The sequence below is a fragment of the Octodon degus genome, unplaced genomic scaffold (genome assembly GCF_000260255.1).
Source record: "Octodon degus isolate 3935 unplaced genomic scaffold, OctDeg1.0 scaffold00018, whole genome shotgun sequence".
Lineage (NCBI taxonomy): Eukaryota > Metazoa > Chordata > Mammalia > Rodentia > Octodontidae > Octodon > Octodon degus.
In genome coordinates, this window is record NW_004524594.1 from 24,583,438 (window position 1) to 24,602,207 (window position 18,770).

Genomic DNA, 18,770 nt, shown 5'->3' on the forward strand with positions numbered 1-18,770 from the left:
AATATATAATAAGTGTATAATGATAATATATCAGTACTAATTTCTTAGTGTGGGGGGTGGGGAGATAGCCTGCCTGACAAGTGCAAGGACCTAAGTTTATCTCCAGTGCCAAAAAGAAAAAAAACACAATAATTTCTTAGTTTGTAAATAAATTCCTTGTTCCAGGGGACTGACTACCTGCTCAGGCCCCCCTCCTGTCCCTCTCTCAGACAGGAGCTTTCTTTCCCTCAATAAACATATTGTGCTCATAAAAAAAATTCCTTGTTAAGTAAAATGTTGATATTAGGGAATATTACATGTGCATGTTGTATTTAAAATATTATCTTTTCATATTATTTGCTCAATTTTATGAGAAACAAATTTTTCTCAAAAATATATTCATTTTAAGACTTCACATTCATAATGAAGTACCTATCATCATCATTTTCATCCAGTGCTTTTCAACTGACTCATGAAAGAACAGACAGAAAGCTCAAAAAGAAGCAAAGGCTAAAGAAATCTAAAAGCAGTATAACCTTTACCACACTCAAGCCTTACATAGTCAATTTTTTAAAATGTATTTTGGTACAGGACCTCAATACATAGCTCAAACTCATAGTGATCTTCCTGTTTCAGCCTTCCCAGAGCTGGGATTACAGGTGAGCCCCACCATGCCCAGTTTCAGTAGCAGGCTTGGTGCACCTGAGACGTGGCCTGCACAGCCTGCAGCACCAGGGATGGAACCCGGGTCCTTACATTTGCCTAGGCAGGTGCTTGGACCACCAAGCTACCTCTGTGGCCCACACATATTAGAATTTTGTGTCCTATATATTTGTACACTTGTAGAATGAAATAATACTGAGATCCAATCAGTATGATCTTCCCATGAATCTAATTGGAAATACTGAGGTGGGAACTTTGCATATTATATTCAGCTTGCAGTCATAGATGCATTAAGTTTTACCTTCAGTAGTATGATTGTTCTTTACACACTCCAATTCTGTGTGAACCAGTTCTTTTACAGTCACATTTTTCTTCATGCTGAGAATATTTTTGGAAAAAACCTAGAAAACAATAAAATCAAATCATTTCCTGCTAGCTAATAACTATGCTATTAACTCTTACTTTCTTGATTCTTTTTTTTAATGGAAAAAGGTAAAACAAAATTCCATAACAAAATAATAAGAAAATAACAAGTTAATACATTGGATGTTATTTTCTTTAAAGTAGTTGCTCAGTGGCTGCTTTAACAAAGAAGTCAGCCTCAGGTTGCTGTGGTTTGATCCCCACAACTCCAGCCAGCCAAACATGCCCTGAAGGCATTCTGAGCCAGCCCCCCCCCCAAAAATCCTTCTTCCATTTAAAAATAAATAATAAAAAAATAAAGTAGTTGCTCAGAGTGCAAGATATGAGCATAAAAAGTACTTTCTTGATTCTTTGAAGAAAAAAAGTCCAGAAATATTCAATTAACCAAGTAGCCAGAAACTGATAGGAAATAATTTCCCAAAGTCAAGGGAATCCTATTCCTATTGAGGTTGGTACCATAGATACCTACAGGAAGAGCTGAAAGATTAGCAGTTGAAAGACAGCGTGACAGTCCCATCTTGACAGGTGTAGTAGGACTTATCCATATTCTCCTATGTGTTGCGTAAGATGTTTACCAAGGGAAAATCAGGGATGAGGGAGGAATTACCTAATTCTGAGGAACTTTAACTTCAAGCACAGGTTTTTAAAAGCACCCCCAATTGTATCAAGAGGATTCTTTTTCTCTTCTTTCTTTCCTTTTTTAAGGGAAAGCCCAAACAGTTCCCCACTACCACCAATTAAGCATTCGAGTTTCCTGCATTTTAGGAAAACACAGGGGTCAGCACATCTGGAGTGCAATGTATGAGCCTCACCTAGAAAGCCACCTTCATGATCCTGGCATCTCCCCTGCCAGGTAAGTATTTTCCTCTTCTTTCTTTACCTCTCCACTTCACTGCTGCAACTCCTCGGGACATCAGCACATCCCTTTCTCTCCAAAGTTAGAACTAATTCAATCACCTTTAGCAACTGAATTTCGGTCATTGTGCCTTACCACCTACTTGTCACTTGACCCACTGCATTTCTGCTTTTGCTTCTGCCTTTCTTGAAATGGGTCATGTGAGGACCAATAACTCATCATCTTCCCACTGGACATCCTGCAGACTTGGCTTAGTTCACGTCCTACTTAACCCTTGGCATGCTGCTTCCTCATGTTTGGCCTCACCTTTCTTGCTCCTGCTTCTTACATTCTTTGATTCTGCCTCCTCCATTCCTCTCTTCTAAAATGAAACATTCCCTAGAATTCCATTCTTATCCTTTATTCCTGCCCTACATCTGCTTGTGGAGTAATATCATATTTCCCATTTGCTACCTGCTGCCTATATGTGAATGATCTCCAAAACTCATCCTCTCTCCTGTAATCCTTCTTCCAAAACTCATCATCTATCCTGCAACCCATACAATATTCCTCATACAATTATATGAGATGTACAGTATACTTCAGGTGCACCTGAATATGTCCAAATCTTAAACCATCTTCCTACCCAAGCTTTCTCATTATTCTGTATTTCTACCTTTTTAGTAACTTCATAACTTCCTGGCTTACTAGGTCAGAATATTTTAGACACACCTAACTTCTCTGTGTCGCTTATACCCAGGTCTTAATAATACTCATCATGCTTCCACCCCCTATTTTGTCTCCTTCACCAGTCAAAGCCAGCTCCTCTGCTTTTTCTTCACTGTCTTCGTTCAGGCTCTATGATCTCAACTGAATCATGAAGGAGCCTTCTAACTTCTCCCAATGCCTCCATTTTCACTTCTCTGTAAAAGCATATTTACATAACTACAATTTGATTAGATCAATTTCCTACTTCAAATTCTTTAATAGCTCTTCATAACTGTGACTCATTGGAAAAATGGCCATAATTTTCAACCCTCTCTATGTCTACACCACTTTCCAAAATGATGGGGAGCTTCACCAATCAGGAAACAGGGTTCATTTCTCCACTATTTGAATCTGGGCTACTTTTAAGACTCTACGACCAACAGAAGGTGCAGCAGCAGCTCTGCGCTAGACACAAGTTGGAACTTAAGGGGGCTCCACTACTTCTCCTCAACCTTAGAAGTCTGCAAGGTGCCAGGTGAACAAACCTGGCCTGGCCCATAAAAGGAGGGGGAAATGTGCCCCAGGTACCCCTGTAGTTCCTGCTGATATCCTCTTCCTCTTCGTCTTTCTATGGTAGCTTCCTGAACTATCATATGTATGAAAGAGCTCAGCCAGCCACATGGGACCCTCCTCCCTGACACCAGGCTAAATGGCCAAATCACAGATACATGAGTTAGATAAAAAGTTGAACTAAGTGTTAGACTGGTTAAGTAAGCAGCAGAAGATAGTTAATAAAATAAGCTCGGGGGTGGGGGGAGAGGGAGTCTAAAATGTTACATAACATTCTTCATAACCTGAATGACATTTGTGTTTGTCACCTACAGCTTCATAGTTTAGTTTTTCATACAGCATTTATGTTCCAGTGATGTATAATTATATTTTCTCCTATTTTATGCTCTAGTATGTCTAGGTCATCTTTGGTACACAGCTCTAGATGCTGCCTTCTCCAGAAAGTTTACCTCAACCTTCTCACCTACATGACACTTTCCTTGCAGTGGAAGCACTGGTTCACTTGACTATTCTCCAAATTCCTTGAGGCCATGGCTCTTTGTGACTCTCTATCAGCAGTGACATAAGTTACTACACAGTACTTTGTATGTAGTTCTTATTGAATGAACAAGTAAATGAAGAAAATATTTACCAATGTATGCTAATTTTATCCCTTTCAAATATTTGATAAATTCAAGAAGCCAAAATATACAGAATTCTACTCATTTTTATATTGGCACTTAGATCTTGCACAGTGTTGGGTAAGGCAAGATTATCACAAAAACAATTCACTGCAGAATATTTTCTGGAATATTTCTTCTCATTTTTTTTTTTTTTTTTTTTTTTTGCCGTCCCACTCATCCCAAAATCTAATGTGTCTGAGCATTCAAATAGAGCCAGTCTCCTAAAATGCTACCAAGGAATATCTAGATTTGTCTTCACATGCACAGTCTGATACAGAGATGCTGCCCAAAAGATTTCACTCTACAAATCCAACAAACATCTACTCTTCAAATAATATGAAGAAAATGAACCCATTATCTCTACAGAAGAGGAACTAGATCCGTAAAAAAAGAATCCCATGAATTCTCATGAATTCTATTTACTCAGAAAAAGTAGTTTTCCGATATCTAGATAAAAGCATTGTTAGCTTCCTGTGGGCTGGCTCCTTCTCTTGTAAGGCACATGTTGCTCATTGATTTGGATGGCTCACTTACAATACAAGTGACAGATGATAAAACCACCTTCAACAGGAAAAGTACCAGCAGTGAAGCAAAAAGGAGCTTGAGAGAACCAGCAGTATATTTTCCGGGGGACACCCTCTCTTGGGGAGCTGAAAAAAAATTAGTTACATTAGTAATAAGTTTTGTGTTTATATTATTTCCTTATTCTCTTCTTGTATTTTCTTGTATGACACATATTTACAAAGAGTGTGGACATTTGAAATAAAAAATAGAAAAAAAAACATGTACATAATAAATTGAAAAATACAAAAATTCTTAACATCAGAAGCAACTGTTGTTCATATTTAGTACATATCCCTCCAGTAACTTTTTAAAATGTATATTCATATAAGTATATTTTTACACAATTGACATTCCATAAATACTGAATTCTGACCTGTCATTTTCTTTTACAATGTGTCTTGAGCATTTTTGTCACATTATTATACTTCTCTTCTTTTTGTTGGGGGAACCAGGGATACTGGGACTCGAATTCAGGACCTCATACTCGTGGGTAGGCACTGTGCTGCTGAGCTATCTTCAGCCCTATTCTTATCTTCATTAACACTTTTTCCCACTACACAACTGTATGCCTCCTTTACTCCTATGTACTGGCAACTCAGTCCTGTTTTTAGCAGACACTACTAACTCCACCATACCTTATTCATTAATCTTTCTTCATCTGTCATTTCTTCCAAGAGAAAATGACTCTATCCACTACAAAATAAACAGAGAGGCTCTGCAGAAGAAGATGAGTTGTATAAGAACATGGATTCATTTCTGAACTTACCTTTAACACGTAGAGTTTCCAAGGTCATGTTGAGCAAAGATTTGCTTTCTTCTGAAAATGTATTTCATCTGTCTCTTAAAACATGTTACAAATATGATCAAACATATGGTAAATTGTCCTGCCACTCAACTATAGAAATCTACAGGCACTAAATAAACAAATACTTCAGAGAAGTATCTCCTGAGAATTAAAACCCAGAATGTTGAGTCATGAGGTCCACAGAAAGAAGTCCAGTTCCCAGAATCATTATAGAATAAAAATAAATGTGTCAAAATGGAGGTCAAAAGGCAAGGGAAAAATAGGAAGGAAAGGAAAAGAGGAACCAAGAGCTAAAGAAGTCTAGAAAGCACCACAAAAGTAAGACCTACATCTCCACATACAAATATAATTACTTCTAAAAGAAAAAGCCTGAGCAATTACTGTTACATTAACATCTACCTCATCATTTTTAGCTAATCAGGCAGCTTCTTCATACACATTCTAAGAGGTATAAACTCACCTTCCCCTCAACCCTTCTCAGGAGTTAGCTCCCTCTTAGTGTGGTGAGGAAGATGCAGCATGCATCTGCTCCTCTACACCTGCTGCTTTCTCCTCCTGTTCTGAAGTAACAGCCCTGGGCACCTCCATTAATTTTGCTACTTGTCACCTCCAGAACTGAAAACAGATCTGTTAGGTGTCGGAGGGAGGAGGCTATCTTTCATGCCACACTTGTTATCCCTTTAATCTCCACACCACCTCGATGCACAGTTCTGCACACATGTGATTATTTTTCACTGGTTAGCAAAACTAAATAGAATCACATGTAGACCATTATAAACTTAACTGAGTGCCAAATAATGACATTTTTGCTTCCTAGGCTAAGGAGAGAACTCTGATAATTAAATCATTCTTGTGAGAAGTTCTGGCAGACCAGCCCTCAACTCATGCCTAGATTCTCTCCCCTAAACTCTTACCAATATGACTCCACTTCATCCGTGTTCCCCACTCCTTCTCACCATGTAACAAACATGCAGATTTACTCCATATATTTGTTTTGTACCCATATTTATCTGTCTAAAGGCACAGAAAAACATAAGTTCACTATAAGGCCTACAGGTCTAATTCAGTGCCACAGATTTCATCTTAGTCTTCTACCTTTCCATATTTCTAACTCCTGTGACAGTACAGAACCTGTGTTCATTGCCTTTAACTTAATCATTGGATTGTCTGGAGTTCTGGATCTCTCACATTCTGTGCCATCTGTCCCACACTACAGCAACCAGTTCTCCCTGGTTGTGCTCTAATGCCCCGAGTTCAAGCACCTCCCTCAATCCCTTCCCCACTCGGCACAGAGCCAGACCACACCCCTTCAAGGATTTACTCAGTTGGCTAAAGCCTGACACCCAGTGCTGAGCCAACCTCCTCAGAGAAGGCTCCAGACTTCTGATGTCAATCCCACAGCCATCACTCATCCTTGCTGAGTCTTGATACCCCTCATAAGTCATCCTGTGAGTAGAAGCCCTCTTTACCCTGTAAGGCTGTGACCTTCACCCAGTACAGTCCCACTAAGAGATCAGCCTCTTTATCCTGCTCAATCCCTGAATCTCACACCCAGGCTGCCCTCTGGCTTCCTGGGCTCTGACAGCCCATTTAAGTCTTATGAACCTCAGTAAGGATGTTGTCATTACATTGCCTAGATGCTAAATCCCCCACTGGTATCTTTACCACATAGACACTTTCCCTGCCCTACCTGAACTCTGAAATCCACAGGAGATCCATCAGCCACTGAGAACAACAAGCAAACTACAGCCAAAGTTCCCTAACTGCTTGCCTCTGCACTTGCCCCACCAGACTTAAACCCCCGTGTTCTCATCAACTCTATAATTTAACAGTAATTGTAAAAGGCTCAATCTAAGCAGGTGATTAAAATTAGTCTAAAATTTGCCCTGCAATTTATAATGGTTTCTGGACAAGAAACCAAAACCTAGGAAGCGCGTGTCTCAGATCCTCTTTGCACCTGTCATTCAAGTCACATGGACATACAAGTTCCTCCTTAAGACTACATCTGAGCTATAGGCAGACATGGTGGCACACGCTTGTAATCCGAGTGCTCAAGTGGCTGAGGCAGGAGGATTGTCATGAATTCCAGACCAGCCTGGGCTACACAGTGAGTTTGAGGCCAGTCTGAATTACAAAGCGAGGAGAAGAAAAACAGACTAGTCTGGTCCTAGAAAACAGGCTTCTGCCTGAGAATTCCTTCGCAGTCTCCCTAAGTGTAACTATGACCTCGCGTAGCCACACATCAGTGAGGTCAAAGGCAAGGCAGTGAGGTGTGCCATGGGAGGTGTCTGCATCTGAGCTGCTAAAGCTCTGTTTTCACCTGGGATTTTTTTTTCAGTCACGTGACCTGCAATCCATTTCTTCTTCCCTGAAGGAATATTTTTTTTAAAATAATAATAAGCTGTTCATTTTCTTTAAAGATACAGACGAATTGTTTCTAGAATTTTTGGAAGGCCTTATAAATTGTAATAAAAGCTAAAAAGAAAAGAGGGACATATTAATCTATTTTTATGAAAATGATTTGATGGTTAATCTTGATTGTCAATTGGATTGGATTGAGGAACACCTAGGAAATAAGTTACAATTCTGGGCACACGGAGATGGCTCACAGTGGTGTAACCTTGAGCATTATACTGATATAATCCCTCAATCCTTCCTGGCTGACTGAGCATGTTTCAAGACATAATTGGACCATGAGGACTTTAACCTTATTAGCAAATTAATCTGTTACGGGCCAGCGAGATAACTCAATGGACTAAACACCTTTTTAGGCAAGCACAAGGACTGGGGTTTGGTCCCCAGCACCACAGGCCACACTGGCTCCAGCCCCCAGGCATGCTGAGCATACCACAAAGACTGGGTGTGGTGGCACATGCCTGTAATCCCAGCTCTGGGGAGGCTGAAAACAAGAGGATCCCTAGGACTCTGAGCTGTGTAGTGAGACCTTGTACCAAATACGTTTTTCAAAAACTAATTTAAAAAGTAAATTAATCTGTTGGTGAGATGTGGGACTTAGTTGAAGGAACTGATTCATGGAGCCATGGCCTTGGGACTCTATCTTCTCTCTGACCCCTTCCTCTTAGGCTCTTTACTTCTTTCCTTGCTTCCCAACTACCATGAGAACAGCTTTACTGAGCCACATCGCTCCACAGGATGCTTTTGCCTTGCCTAAGGCCCGTGGTGATGGAATCAACCAACCATGGACAGAACCCTCTGAAGCATAAGCCCAAAAAAAGTTCCTCCTTTAAGTTCCACGTTAAGTACTTTTTCATAGGAACAGGAAGGTGACTAACATATAGCTATGTGGAATGACTGCAGAAACGTATAAGATCACATGCTCTTATCATGTCATAGATTGATATAATTGGACCATGAGGACTTTAACTGCATTAGTAAATAGGGCATCTAAAGTTATGCCTTTGTACCTTGACCAAGTCTTTTCATTTGTGTTCTCATAAATCACAAGGATGACTCACCGAAGTCAGTAAAGCTCTTCCACAGCACCAGACTCCTTCATCTCACAGCACATTAGGTTGGACCCTGACTCCAGCACAATCCTTTCCTCTACAGGGAGACCCTGAGGATCAGTAACTATAGCCTGGGCCCTAGCATCTCCAAGAGTATGATGCTCCTGAGCATAGGTATTTTGAGTTCCAAATTTCCTGTCTTTTTTTTTTCTTTTCTCATCAGTACATGTCTATACATTAATAATAATAATAGCATGGTGAATTTTGGTACCTTAATGCTCATTTTCTAGGTAAGGTAGGCTCAGGAAAGGAACCAGTAAAACCTGGGGTGATAACAAGTTGTCTAGACAGGACCAGTGCAGTATTATGTTATACCAGCTCACAGAGAAAAAGCAGTGAACTCAGCTGCCCATTATCAAACACTCACTGGATGGATGAAAGGATGTGGATTCTACTTGCTAGTCATCACCTGTAGTAATGTGACTAATGCCAACAAATAGCATATAAAGAGTTTTCAACAGGGACAGTACAACCATGTGCAGAGAACCTGTTCAAGCCCTGCACAATCCACATGGGATGCAGGAGCCAAGATCTCGTGTGACCCACACCATCTCCACCACCACCAGCCCTGATCTCACATACACCCTGCAGCAAGCAAGAAGAGAGCATCCCAGCTACAAGTCCTCACCAGATCTGCTCATGGATTCTCCATAGCAATGTGGCAAACGTCTCAACCAAAACACTTGATGGGGCATAAGGTCAATCTCAAGGAGGAGAGTTTCAGTCCAGGACAAGTGCTACCAGACCACAAAGACCAGGCGAGAGCCACCCTTAAGATACAGGCTTGAAAAGGGTAAGACCTAAAATCTGATTTCCTAGGATCCATGAGGAGGCTTGGGTTCAGGCCAGGAGGATCATGGGGCTACATTCTGTGGTGAGAGTCCAGGTTCATTGGATGTAATCTTCAGGTATGGACTTCAAGTCCAGGGGTACTCTGAAGCTCTTGCATACCTACTAAATCCAGCAGAAATGAGCAGTCTGAATTGCTATAGGCCAATGTCTGGTGGATTTAAGCATCTTCATTAAAATCATGGTCCTCTTTGCCCTGGTCAAGAGTCATTTTTTAGTGATCCTAAGATCTTTTTCAATATCCCGTTGATATTTGATATCATTGTTGTCAAGTTGACATAGTTTTTGATATCATTTGGTTTTCTCTGAGCACTGATATCTGGATTTCCATGAAGGTGGGAGTGGAGTCAGAAACAACATTGATGAGATCATTCTCAAAGAACCAGCCATTGGGCAAAATAAGCCACAAAATCCAGCACAAAAAGATTCTTTAAAAAATAGAAACATGAAATGACAAAGCAACAAAATGCCTGCAAAAATTCCCAACTCACCCAAAACCAGTCCAGAGGCCAGAAAAGGTGAAGAAATCATAAGCCACACAGCATGGTATCATGGTTTAACATGGTATCAGTGGAGGTAAAACATTCCAATTGGGTGTTTGGAAAATGTAAAGATATAACTAACCATATAATGACTCTGATGAAACAAATGATCAGCGAGTCCAGAGAACACACTAATAAAAATCTAGCATAAGAGAGAGAGAGAGAGAGAGAGAGAGAGAGAGAGAGAGAGAGAGAGAGAGAAACATACATAAATGCCCAGTATAGAAAAGAATGAGAGTCCTTTAAAAAGTTCCAGGGCCAGGGAGATGGCTCCGTAGAATAAGCACTTGCTGGCAAGTGCAAGGGTCTGAGCTCAATCCCCAGTTCTGCCAAAAAATAAAATACAAAGTTCCAAAGAGATTTTTAAATATGAATGAAATTATGGGCAGACGTGGCTAATATGAAGACAGAGTGTCAGATCTAGAAGACAAAACTGTGGTTAGTGATCAACTAATGAATTTATCTTAAAAGTAGCAAGAAAAGATGAAAAATGAATCCAACAGCTGCTCAATGATTCAACAAAGAGTAATACAAGCATAATTAGAATTAGTGAAAAATCACAACATAGCACAAATCCATAAAAAACTTGTTTACAGAAGTAATAGCAGAAAAATTTCCAGATATGTAAAAAGAATTAACATACAGATAGCTGAGGTATATGGAACCCAGAATAGCCATAATCAGGAAAAACACTCCATAGTAAATAATGCATAATAATTAAAATTCCAGAAATTCAAGACAAGAAAAAATCTTTAGAGCTGCTAGAAAAAAGCAGTGCAGGTGGAAGGACTGTGACACGCTTTACAGCAGTGGCATGAGTATTCATATTGGTCCAGGACCTCAGTTGGCATGTGGCACCCGCGGAGTCACCTTGTTCCTGCTGCTGTGCAGCCTGCCGTCTCCCCAGCTAGCGTGAAACGGCTGAAGTTAAAGAAAGCGAGTAAATGCATGATTTGCCATAAACGGTATAAAATCCAGAAGAAGGCTTGAGAGCACCATCAAAACTTGAGGAAGGAGGCCAAAAATACAGGGTCACAAGAAGTCGAGGAAAGACCCAGGAATTCCTAGTAGTGCTTCTTTTAAGGAGGCGCTTCTTCAAGAAGCTGAGCTAAGTATACAGCAGTCTGAAGAACTAAAACAGCAACAGAAACTTGATAGGCAGAGGGAACAAGACAGGAAAAGAGAACTTGAAACTACGCTGCTGATGAGCCATCTAACACTGAATCTGTGGAGGAATTTTGACAAAACAAAACTAAAAGAGCCAGGCTGACTGAACAGAATCCAAAGGCAGTACATTGTCAGGAACTTAAAAAGGTAATTGAGGCCTCAGATATTTTACTAGAGGTATTAGATGCCAGAAATCCTCTTGGCTGCACATGTCCTCAGAAAGAAGAGGTGATTGATGGGAGTGGACATAAAAGCTGGAACTCATTAAATAAATCAAGGGGATACAAAGGAAGGACCATTTTGTAATTGTATATACATAATAGTTAGGATAGATACACAGCTAATTTCACTTAATTCAATGAGAAGAAAGATTTGTACTAATAGTGTTTGGACAGGATATCCTGGCTACTTCTTGTACTATGGATAGCCACTAAGAAGATAACAATGTACAATGTATTAATTATTGAAACTGTCCTAAAAATAAAAAATAAAATAAATATAAATAAATAAATAAATCAGATCTAATACCAAAGAAGAATTTGGAGAATTGGCTAAATTATTTGACAAAAGAATTGCCAACAGTAGTGCTCAAAGCCTCAACAAATCCAAAGGATAAAGGGAGAATAAGTAAGGTGAAGGTAAAGAGGAAATCTGTTTCACTGAAAACTAGTGTCTTCTTTGGCAAAGAGGATCTTTGTAAACTTCTTGGAGGTTTTCAGGAGACTTATAGCAAGCCTATCCAGGTGGGAGTAATTGGTTTCCCAAATGTGGGGAAAAGTAGCATTATTAATAGTTTAAAACATAAATGAGTATGTAATGTTGGCATATTCATGGGGCTTACAAGTATTATGCAGGCTATTCCCTTGGACAAACAGATCACAATCATAGATAGTCCAAGTTTCATTGTGTCACCACTTAACTCCCCCATGGCCCTTGCTCTTCAGCAGAGATTGTGTATAACTCATCCTTTTATATGGATTTTCTTAACATTTAAGGCAAAGTGCTATAGTGTTTTGGTATGTCACACACTGTATAAATGTTGAGAATGAGTATCATGTACACATTAAAGAATTAAACAATTTTTAAAAAAGAAAGAAAAAAGCAGTGCACCACCTATAAAGAAAAACCCATCAGAATTCCAATGGACTTCTCAACACAAACCCTAAAGGCAAGGAGAGGTTGGAATGAACTGTTTTGAGCTCTAAAAGCATATAGCTTCAATTCCAGGTTGTCATATATTATAATACCTTTCAAAATTGATGAAGAAATAAGATGTTTACATGATAAAGAACACCTAAAGAAATTCATGACCACCAAATCAACATTCCAAAACTTCGCAAGCATATCCTAGGAGAAAACGAAGTTACTAATACCAAAAAGCCCAGTACAATGAAGGGACTAGGTAAGGCTAGTGATTATGTACAAAGAAAAAAACAGCATAAAAAAATGCTACAATGAAAGGAATAAGTCAATACCTATCAACTGTAACTATCAGGATAAATGGACTTAGTTTGGCAATCAAAAGACAGAGTAACAGGCTGAGTCAAGAAATAAAATCCAACCGTATGCTGTGTACAAGAAACACATTTAACACAAAAATAAATTCATAGCAGTTATGACACACCTTTTAGAGATGCTGCACCCAGACTAAAACCTAAAACCCACTTATTTATTGCATCATGCCAACACTACAATTAAATCTGAGTACTGAGATTTTGGTTTAAAAAATACAACATTGGCATCTTTTGTCTTAAAAGAAAAACATAACAACAGAACCTGAAGTGGTGCAAACAGCTTTTTAATGAAAGGTAAAAGTTTGCATTTTGTGTGCCTTTGCTCAATTAATTGGATTTTTGCTGTTGTACACAGGCTGATAATTTGTCAAATCTTGGCTCATATTTTGTTAGTTTGAGGGCAACATATGTAGCACTTGGGTCATCTGTTAGTCTGATTCTTGTATCAGATTTGATATAATTCAAAGCTGAAAACAGATGGTCACAAGCATGAGGTGATCCAAACAAAGTAAGAAAAGCAATCCCAAGTGCTTTCACTGACTTAAAATTACTTGGCAGAGAATTCTACACTTCAAGGACTTCATTTTCAAAACTACCAAATGTGCTGTCTTTTGTCATCCCTTCAAACTCTGTCTTTTATGTCTCTCTCAAGTGTTACACACAGGTAATAGAATTTAGTTTTCCAGATAGATCTTTCTTGAAGTTTCAATACCTCCACTTCCAGAATTGCAATAATCTAGCCAGTGTAAGCAGGAGAGATCAAGTTCATCAAAACTGTCTCTGCTTGGAGAAGTAAAAAAAAAAAAAAAAAGAAAAGAAAAAAACACACACACAAAAAAAACACCCCACAAGGTTGTCCCCATCTTATAAAACTGTAAAAACTTTGTTACTAGAATTCTGCTTTGCAGCTGATACAGTGCTAGAAAATTCTTATAGATTTCCTAATGGCTTGTAGGATTGTCCGGAAATGTCGTAGACTTCTTCAAATGCATTTCTAGATTTGGAAAATATTTCACATGTCCACTTTCAAGGTCTCTTCAAGACCCTACAGTTTTTTCTTAAATGTTTGGATATCACAAAACATCCTTCCTGCTCTTTTCCTTATACCTGCTTGGGTTTTTGTCCAGTACATTGAAGTGTAGTGTAAAACCTGTAAAAAAATAAATAAACAAATGAAATAAAATGAAGTTACTAAGCCAGGCCATGTGAGTGAGTTGTGGATATTCTTGCCCTTTTCTATTCATAAACAGCCTAATTTCATCCAACCAGGCTACAAATCTATCCAGAATTTATCTTCTGCTCAGCCACTGGACATTACTGTACACAAGTAAAGCATTATACTGAGCCTGAACCCCATCAGGAAGTGCTTGAAACTGTCAAAACTTAAGAGCATGAAGCGTGATGCAATTCTCATTTTTATAAGGTCTTTGTTCGTTTTGCTAATTAATTTCTTTTCTGCTCTCCCTGGTACAAAGAGCTTTTTAATATATAATACAATGAAGCTGAATGACCAGGAGTTTTGCTTCTTTAACAAAGAACTGTATGGGACTAGATGTTGCACTCACCCTGCAAGGGCCCCATCACTAGTCACTGAAACCACTTTTCTGGTCTTATGTCTTGGCAAAAAAAAAAAAAAAGCCACATCACAACACCGTAAATACCTGTCCCTGTGTTCTTCCATGCAAAGGTCACAGTTTCACCAGCTTTTCTCTCATGCTGTCACCAGCAGTATCATGTGAAATTACTGCCCTCATGCAAGTTAGAAGCTGCCTTTTGTGAGTCACTGACAAGTTGCTAAGACCTTTTCTTTAACAGAATTTCTGCTAAGGGGCATTTCACAGATGTATTGTGTAATTTTTTCCTTATTTGAGAAATCATTATAAAGGGAATTACTCCCAGACAACATGGCTATTTTGAAGCTGGACATGTTGGCACATGCCTGTAATGCCAGCACTTGGGAGACTGAGGCAGGAGGACTACTGTAAGTTCAATACCAGCCTGGCCAACATAGTGAGTTCAAGGACAGCCTGAAGTATGAGCAAAACCTGTCTCAAAAAAAATGGCCACTGTGATAAAGTCCCCATCAGTCCCCCACACTTTGCTATACACAGCAAAATTTTAGAGCTGGCTGCTGTCAGATGACTTGTTTTAGAAAAATAGCTACAAAAACTAAGATACTGGGAATGCTATTTCCTCAATTTCCCTTCAAGAAACTCTTGTCTTTTAATTTCATCGAATTTGGCAGCACTTTTATGTTTGGTGTCCAAGTCCCTTTTTTCTTTTGATGTGCAACACACAACACTTTCACAGCAGAGAAATGCATAACACATTCCCATTGCTTTTAATCATTCGGAATGACTCTGTCCAGGCCTTTTGGAATGATCTTCCATTATCTGTTTTCAGTTTTGCTATTTTGCTGTAATCATTTTTTTGATGTTCAAGAATTGCAGTCTATAAAAACACAAGATGATTTTAAATGAAGCACCCAATATAAGGCTATGCCTACACCAAAAATATTTAAGACTATTAGCTAACACTAAAGACTTGGACATTTCAAGAATCAACAATCTACAACAGTGATTCAAAGCTGGGGTTCCTCTTGAATTTTCTGATCAGCAATGCATGAGGGAAATGATCCACTTGCTACTGGCTTTTATTGTTGTTTCTTTGTTTTGTTTTGTTTTGTTTTTTGCTTTTGTATCAGGGGTCAAATTTAGGACCTTGTACTTTCCAGGCAAGCACATATGCCACTGAGCTACCTCCCTAACACACAACCAGCTTTTCGCTTGCTCTAAAAGAGGAATCTAAGAGCATTTCCTACCTTATAGTGCTTCTGCTAAAATCAAGCCAGTCCTTGCTCTTGTCACTTGTTTTCATAAATTCATCACAGGTAACTAAATATGATGCTTCAGATTCAAATATGTCAAAAGGACAGCACATTTGAAAATCTAAGCCCTTTCATTTAAAAATCTCTAACTTAAACATGAAATTTCAATTTTCACAAGATAACTAAGAGCTGAAATCCTATTTTAATAAAGATAAGTGTATTAGAACTACATCTAAAACAATCAAAGAATCAAAAAGCTGTTCTTTGAAATAATAAACAAATAAAGAAACTCTTACCCAGTATTACCCAAAAGAGAAAAAGCACAAATTGATGCAACTACAAATATAAAAAGGGAAATTGCAAAAGAAACCACCAAAATGTGGAAAATTTTGACCAACTGCTTCACAAATATGTATGCCAAAATACTGGAGAACTTTCCTGGGAAGCCCCAAAAAACTCCACCAAGAAGCTACTTGAATTAATACAGAAATTAAGTAGCATAGCAGGTTATAAAGTCAATACCCAAAAGTCAATAGCGTTCCTCTACACAGACAACAAACACACTGAGAGGGAAATTATAGAAACAATACCTTTTACAATAGCACTGAGGAAAATGAAATACCTTGGAATTAATCTAACTAAAGAAGTCAAAGATCTTTTTAAGGAAAATTATAGTACTCTGAAAAAAGATTGTAAAGGATTTCAGAAAATGGAAAGATATTACATGCTCCTAGATAGGAAGAACCAACATTGTGAAGATGGCCATACTCCCAAAATTGCTGTTCAGATTTAAGGCAATCACTATACAAATACCATCAACATACCACACAGACTTAGAGAAATTTTTCCTAAAATTTATTTGAACCAGAAAAGACCTAGAATAGCAAAGGCAATCCTGGGCAACAAATACAAGGCAGGAGGCATTACAATTGCTGACTTGAAATTATACTACAAAACTACTGTGATAAAATCAGCATGGTATTGGCAAAAAAAACAGACCTGAGGATCAATGGAACAGATTAGAAGATGCTTAAGCAAGTACAAACACACTTCGTCACCTTATCTATGAAAAAGGGACCAAACATGCTTACTGGAAGAAAGATAGCCTCTTTAACAAATGGTGCTGGAAAAACCGGCTCTCTATATGCCAAAAACTAAAACTTGACCCAGGTCTATCACCATGCACTAAGCTAAAGTCAAAAAGGATTAGAGATCTAAACATTAAAACAGAAACACTAAATCTCCTGGAAAAGAAAGTAAGAGGAACTGTTGAACAATTAAGGGTAGGCAAAGAGTTCAAGAACAAAAATCAAATTGCACAGGTAATACTTGAAACAATTATCTGTGTATTCAAACTGGTTAGGATAGATACATAGTTACATTCTCTTTATGAATAGAGGGATTTGTTGTAATTGTGTTTGTGGATGGAATTTCAGGTCCACATCTTGTACAGCAATTAACCACTAGGAAGAATGTATGCAATGTGTTGATTATTGAAACTTTCCTACCAAATTTTTTTGAAACTTTCTCATTGCTATTTGTTTGTCAATAAAATTATGGAAAAAAGGAAAAAAATACTTGAAACAATTAATAACTGGACCTCCTCTTATTGAGAAGTTTTTGCATGTCAAAAGAAATTACCAACAAAGTGAAAAGGCAACCCACAAATTTGAAAAAATCATGACAAATAAGTACTCAAACAAAGGTCTGCTCTCTAGAATTTATAAAGAACTAAAAAACACTAGGGCCCTCAAATTTAAAGACCCAATCCAGAAATGGACATCCGAGATGAACACATGCTTCTCAGAGGACAAAATTGTAGAAGTGAACAAATATACAAAAAAAATGCTCCACATCACTAGCCATCCGTGAAATGCAAATGAAAACAACACTGAGATACCATCTCACCCCACAAAGAATGGCTATCATAAAGAAATCAATCTCCAACAACAAATGTTGGCGAGGATGTGAGGAAAAAGGAACCCTTCTCCACTGCTGGTGGGAATGTAGACTGGTGCAATCATTATGGAAATCAGTGTGGAGACTCCTTAAAAAACTAGGACTGGAAAGTCCATTCAAACCAGCTATCTCCTTACTTGGAATTTTCCCAGAGGGACTAAAAACATCATATCATAGTGATATATGTGCACCTAAGTTCATAGCAGCACCATTTGTTATAGCCAAATCTTGTAAACAACCAAGATGCCCATCACATGAGGAATGGATGAAAAAGATGTGGTATTTTTATACAATGGAGTATTACTCAGCTATAAAGAATGAAGAACTCGAAGTCATGATATTTAAGTGGATGCCACTTGAAGATATACTCATAAGTGAAATAAACCAGGCCCACATGTGTAAATATCATATAGTCTCCCTAGTGTAAGAACTCCAAAGAAGAAAAAAAAATACAAATGTGTAACACAATTAAAAGGAAAGTGAGAACTTAAGGATTAGACAACAAAGAGAGGGCAAGGAGAGAAACTAGAAAACATGACAGGGGCAAAGCCATACATTTACTTGCACAAGATGGTTAAGGCAATGATCCTGAGAATCTTCAGCAGGTATTTGAAACTAGCACTTAATTGGTAGGATTCTCACCCTGACTAGCTCTATATGCTGATAGCCTGTGAACTAAGCAACTGCACTGAAGATAGCAATGTGTAATACTAGGGTCATGCTTGGAATGACTGTCATTCTGGTCTTCTAAATACGTACTTCTTGTCATGTCATACTAATTGCTTAAAAAAGACAATAAAAAAGTCATAGGACTGTCCTGGTACAATGCTGTATATGGTTAGATTTCTAAATTTCTGTGTAAAAATAAGTAATTAGCTAGGTAGACTAGGCACTTGCCTGGCAAACGCAAGGGCCTGAGTTCTAACCCTAGTTCAGAAAAAAACAGTAAAGCCATATTAATATACTGAGCTGTAAAATGCTCAAGTCAACAACTTCTGACATTGCCAGTCCTGCAGAAAACCCATTACTATTATAGACTACTGGACTATATTGAATTACTTTGCTGAATTCACGTACCTACAATATTTGAATGGCAATGGAATACCCATATCTGACAAAAGTAAACAAAAAAGGGAGATATAAATGAAGAACCATTTTGTAGTGATATATTTTATA

The 18,770-nt window shown here is 38.3% G+C and overlaps 1 protein-coding gene, 1 non-coding gene and 1 pseudogene across 2 annotated transcripts in view; 1 reads left to right on the forward strand and 2 right to left on the reverse strand.

Annotated features, from left to right (window-relative positions):
* Positions 1-5,393, reverse strand: part of LOC101580425 (C-type lectin domain family 4 member A-like) — a 38,528-nt gene extending 33,135 nt beyond the window's left edge. The window contains exons 1-3 of the mRNA XM_023710603.1: positions 5,171-5,393; positions 4,375-4,490; positions 944-1,043 (exon numbers count right to left, since the gene is read on the reverse strand). Coding sequence (XP_023566371.1) covers positions 944-1,043; positions 4,375-4,490; positions 5,171-5,198 — 244 coding nt within the window. The 5' untranslated portion in view covers positions 5,199-5,393. The remainder of the gene's footprint in view (positions 1-943; positions 1,044-4,374; positions 4,491-5,170) is intronic.
* LOC111815629 lies at positions 1,768-1,926 on the reverse strand. Its single transcript, XR_002820301.1, has one exon. It is a non-coding gene; the product is annotated as a U1 spliceosomal RNA (small nuclear RNA).
* A 5,652-nt stretch (positions 5,394-11,045) lies between the features above and the next one.
* LOC101580823 overlaps positions 11,046-18,770 on the forward strand; it is an 11,349-nt pseudogene continuing 3,624 nt past the window's right edge.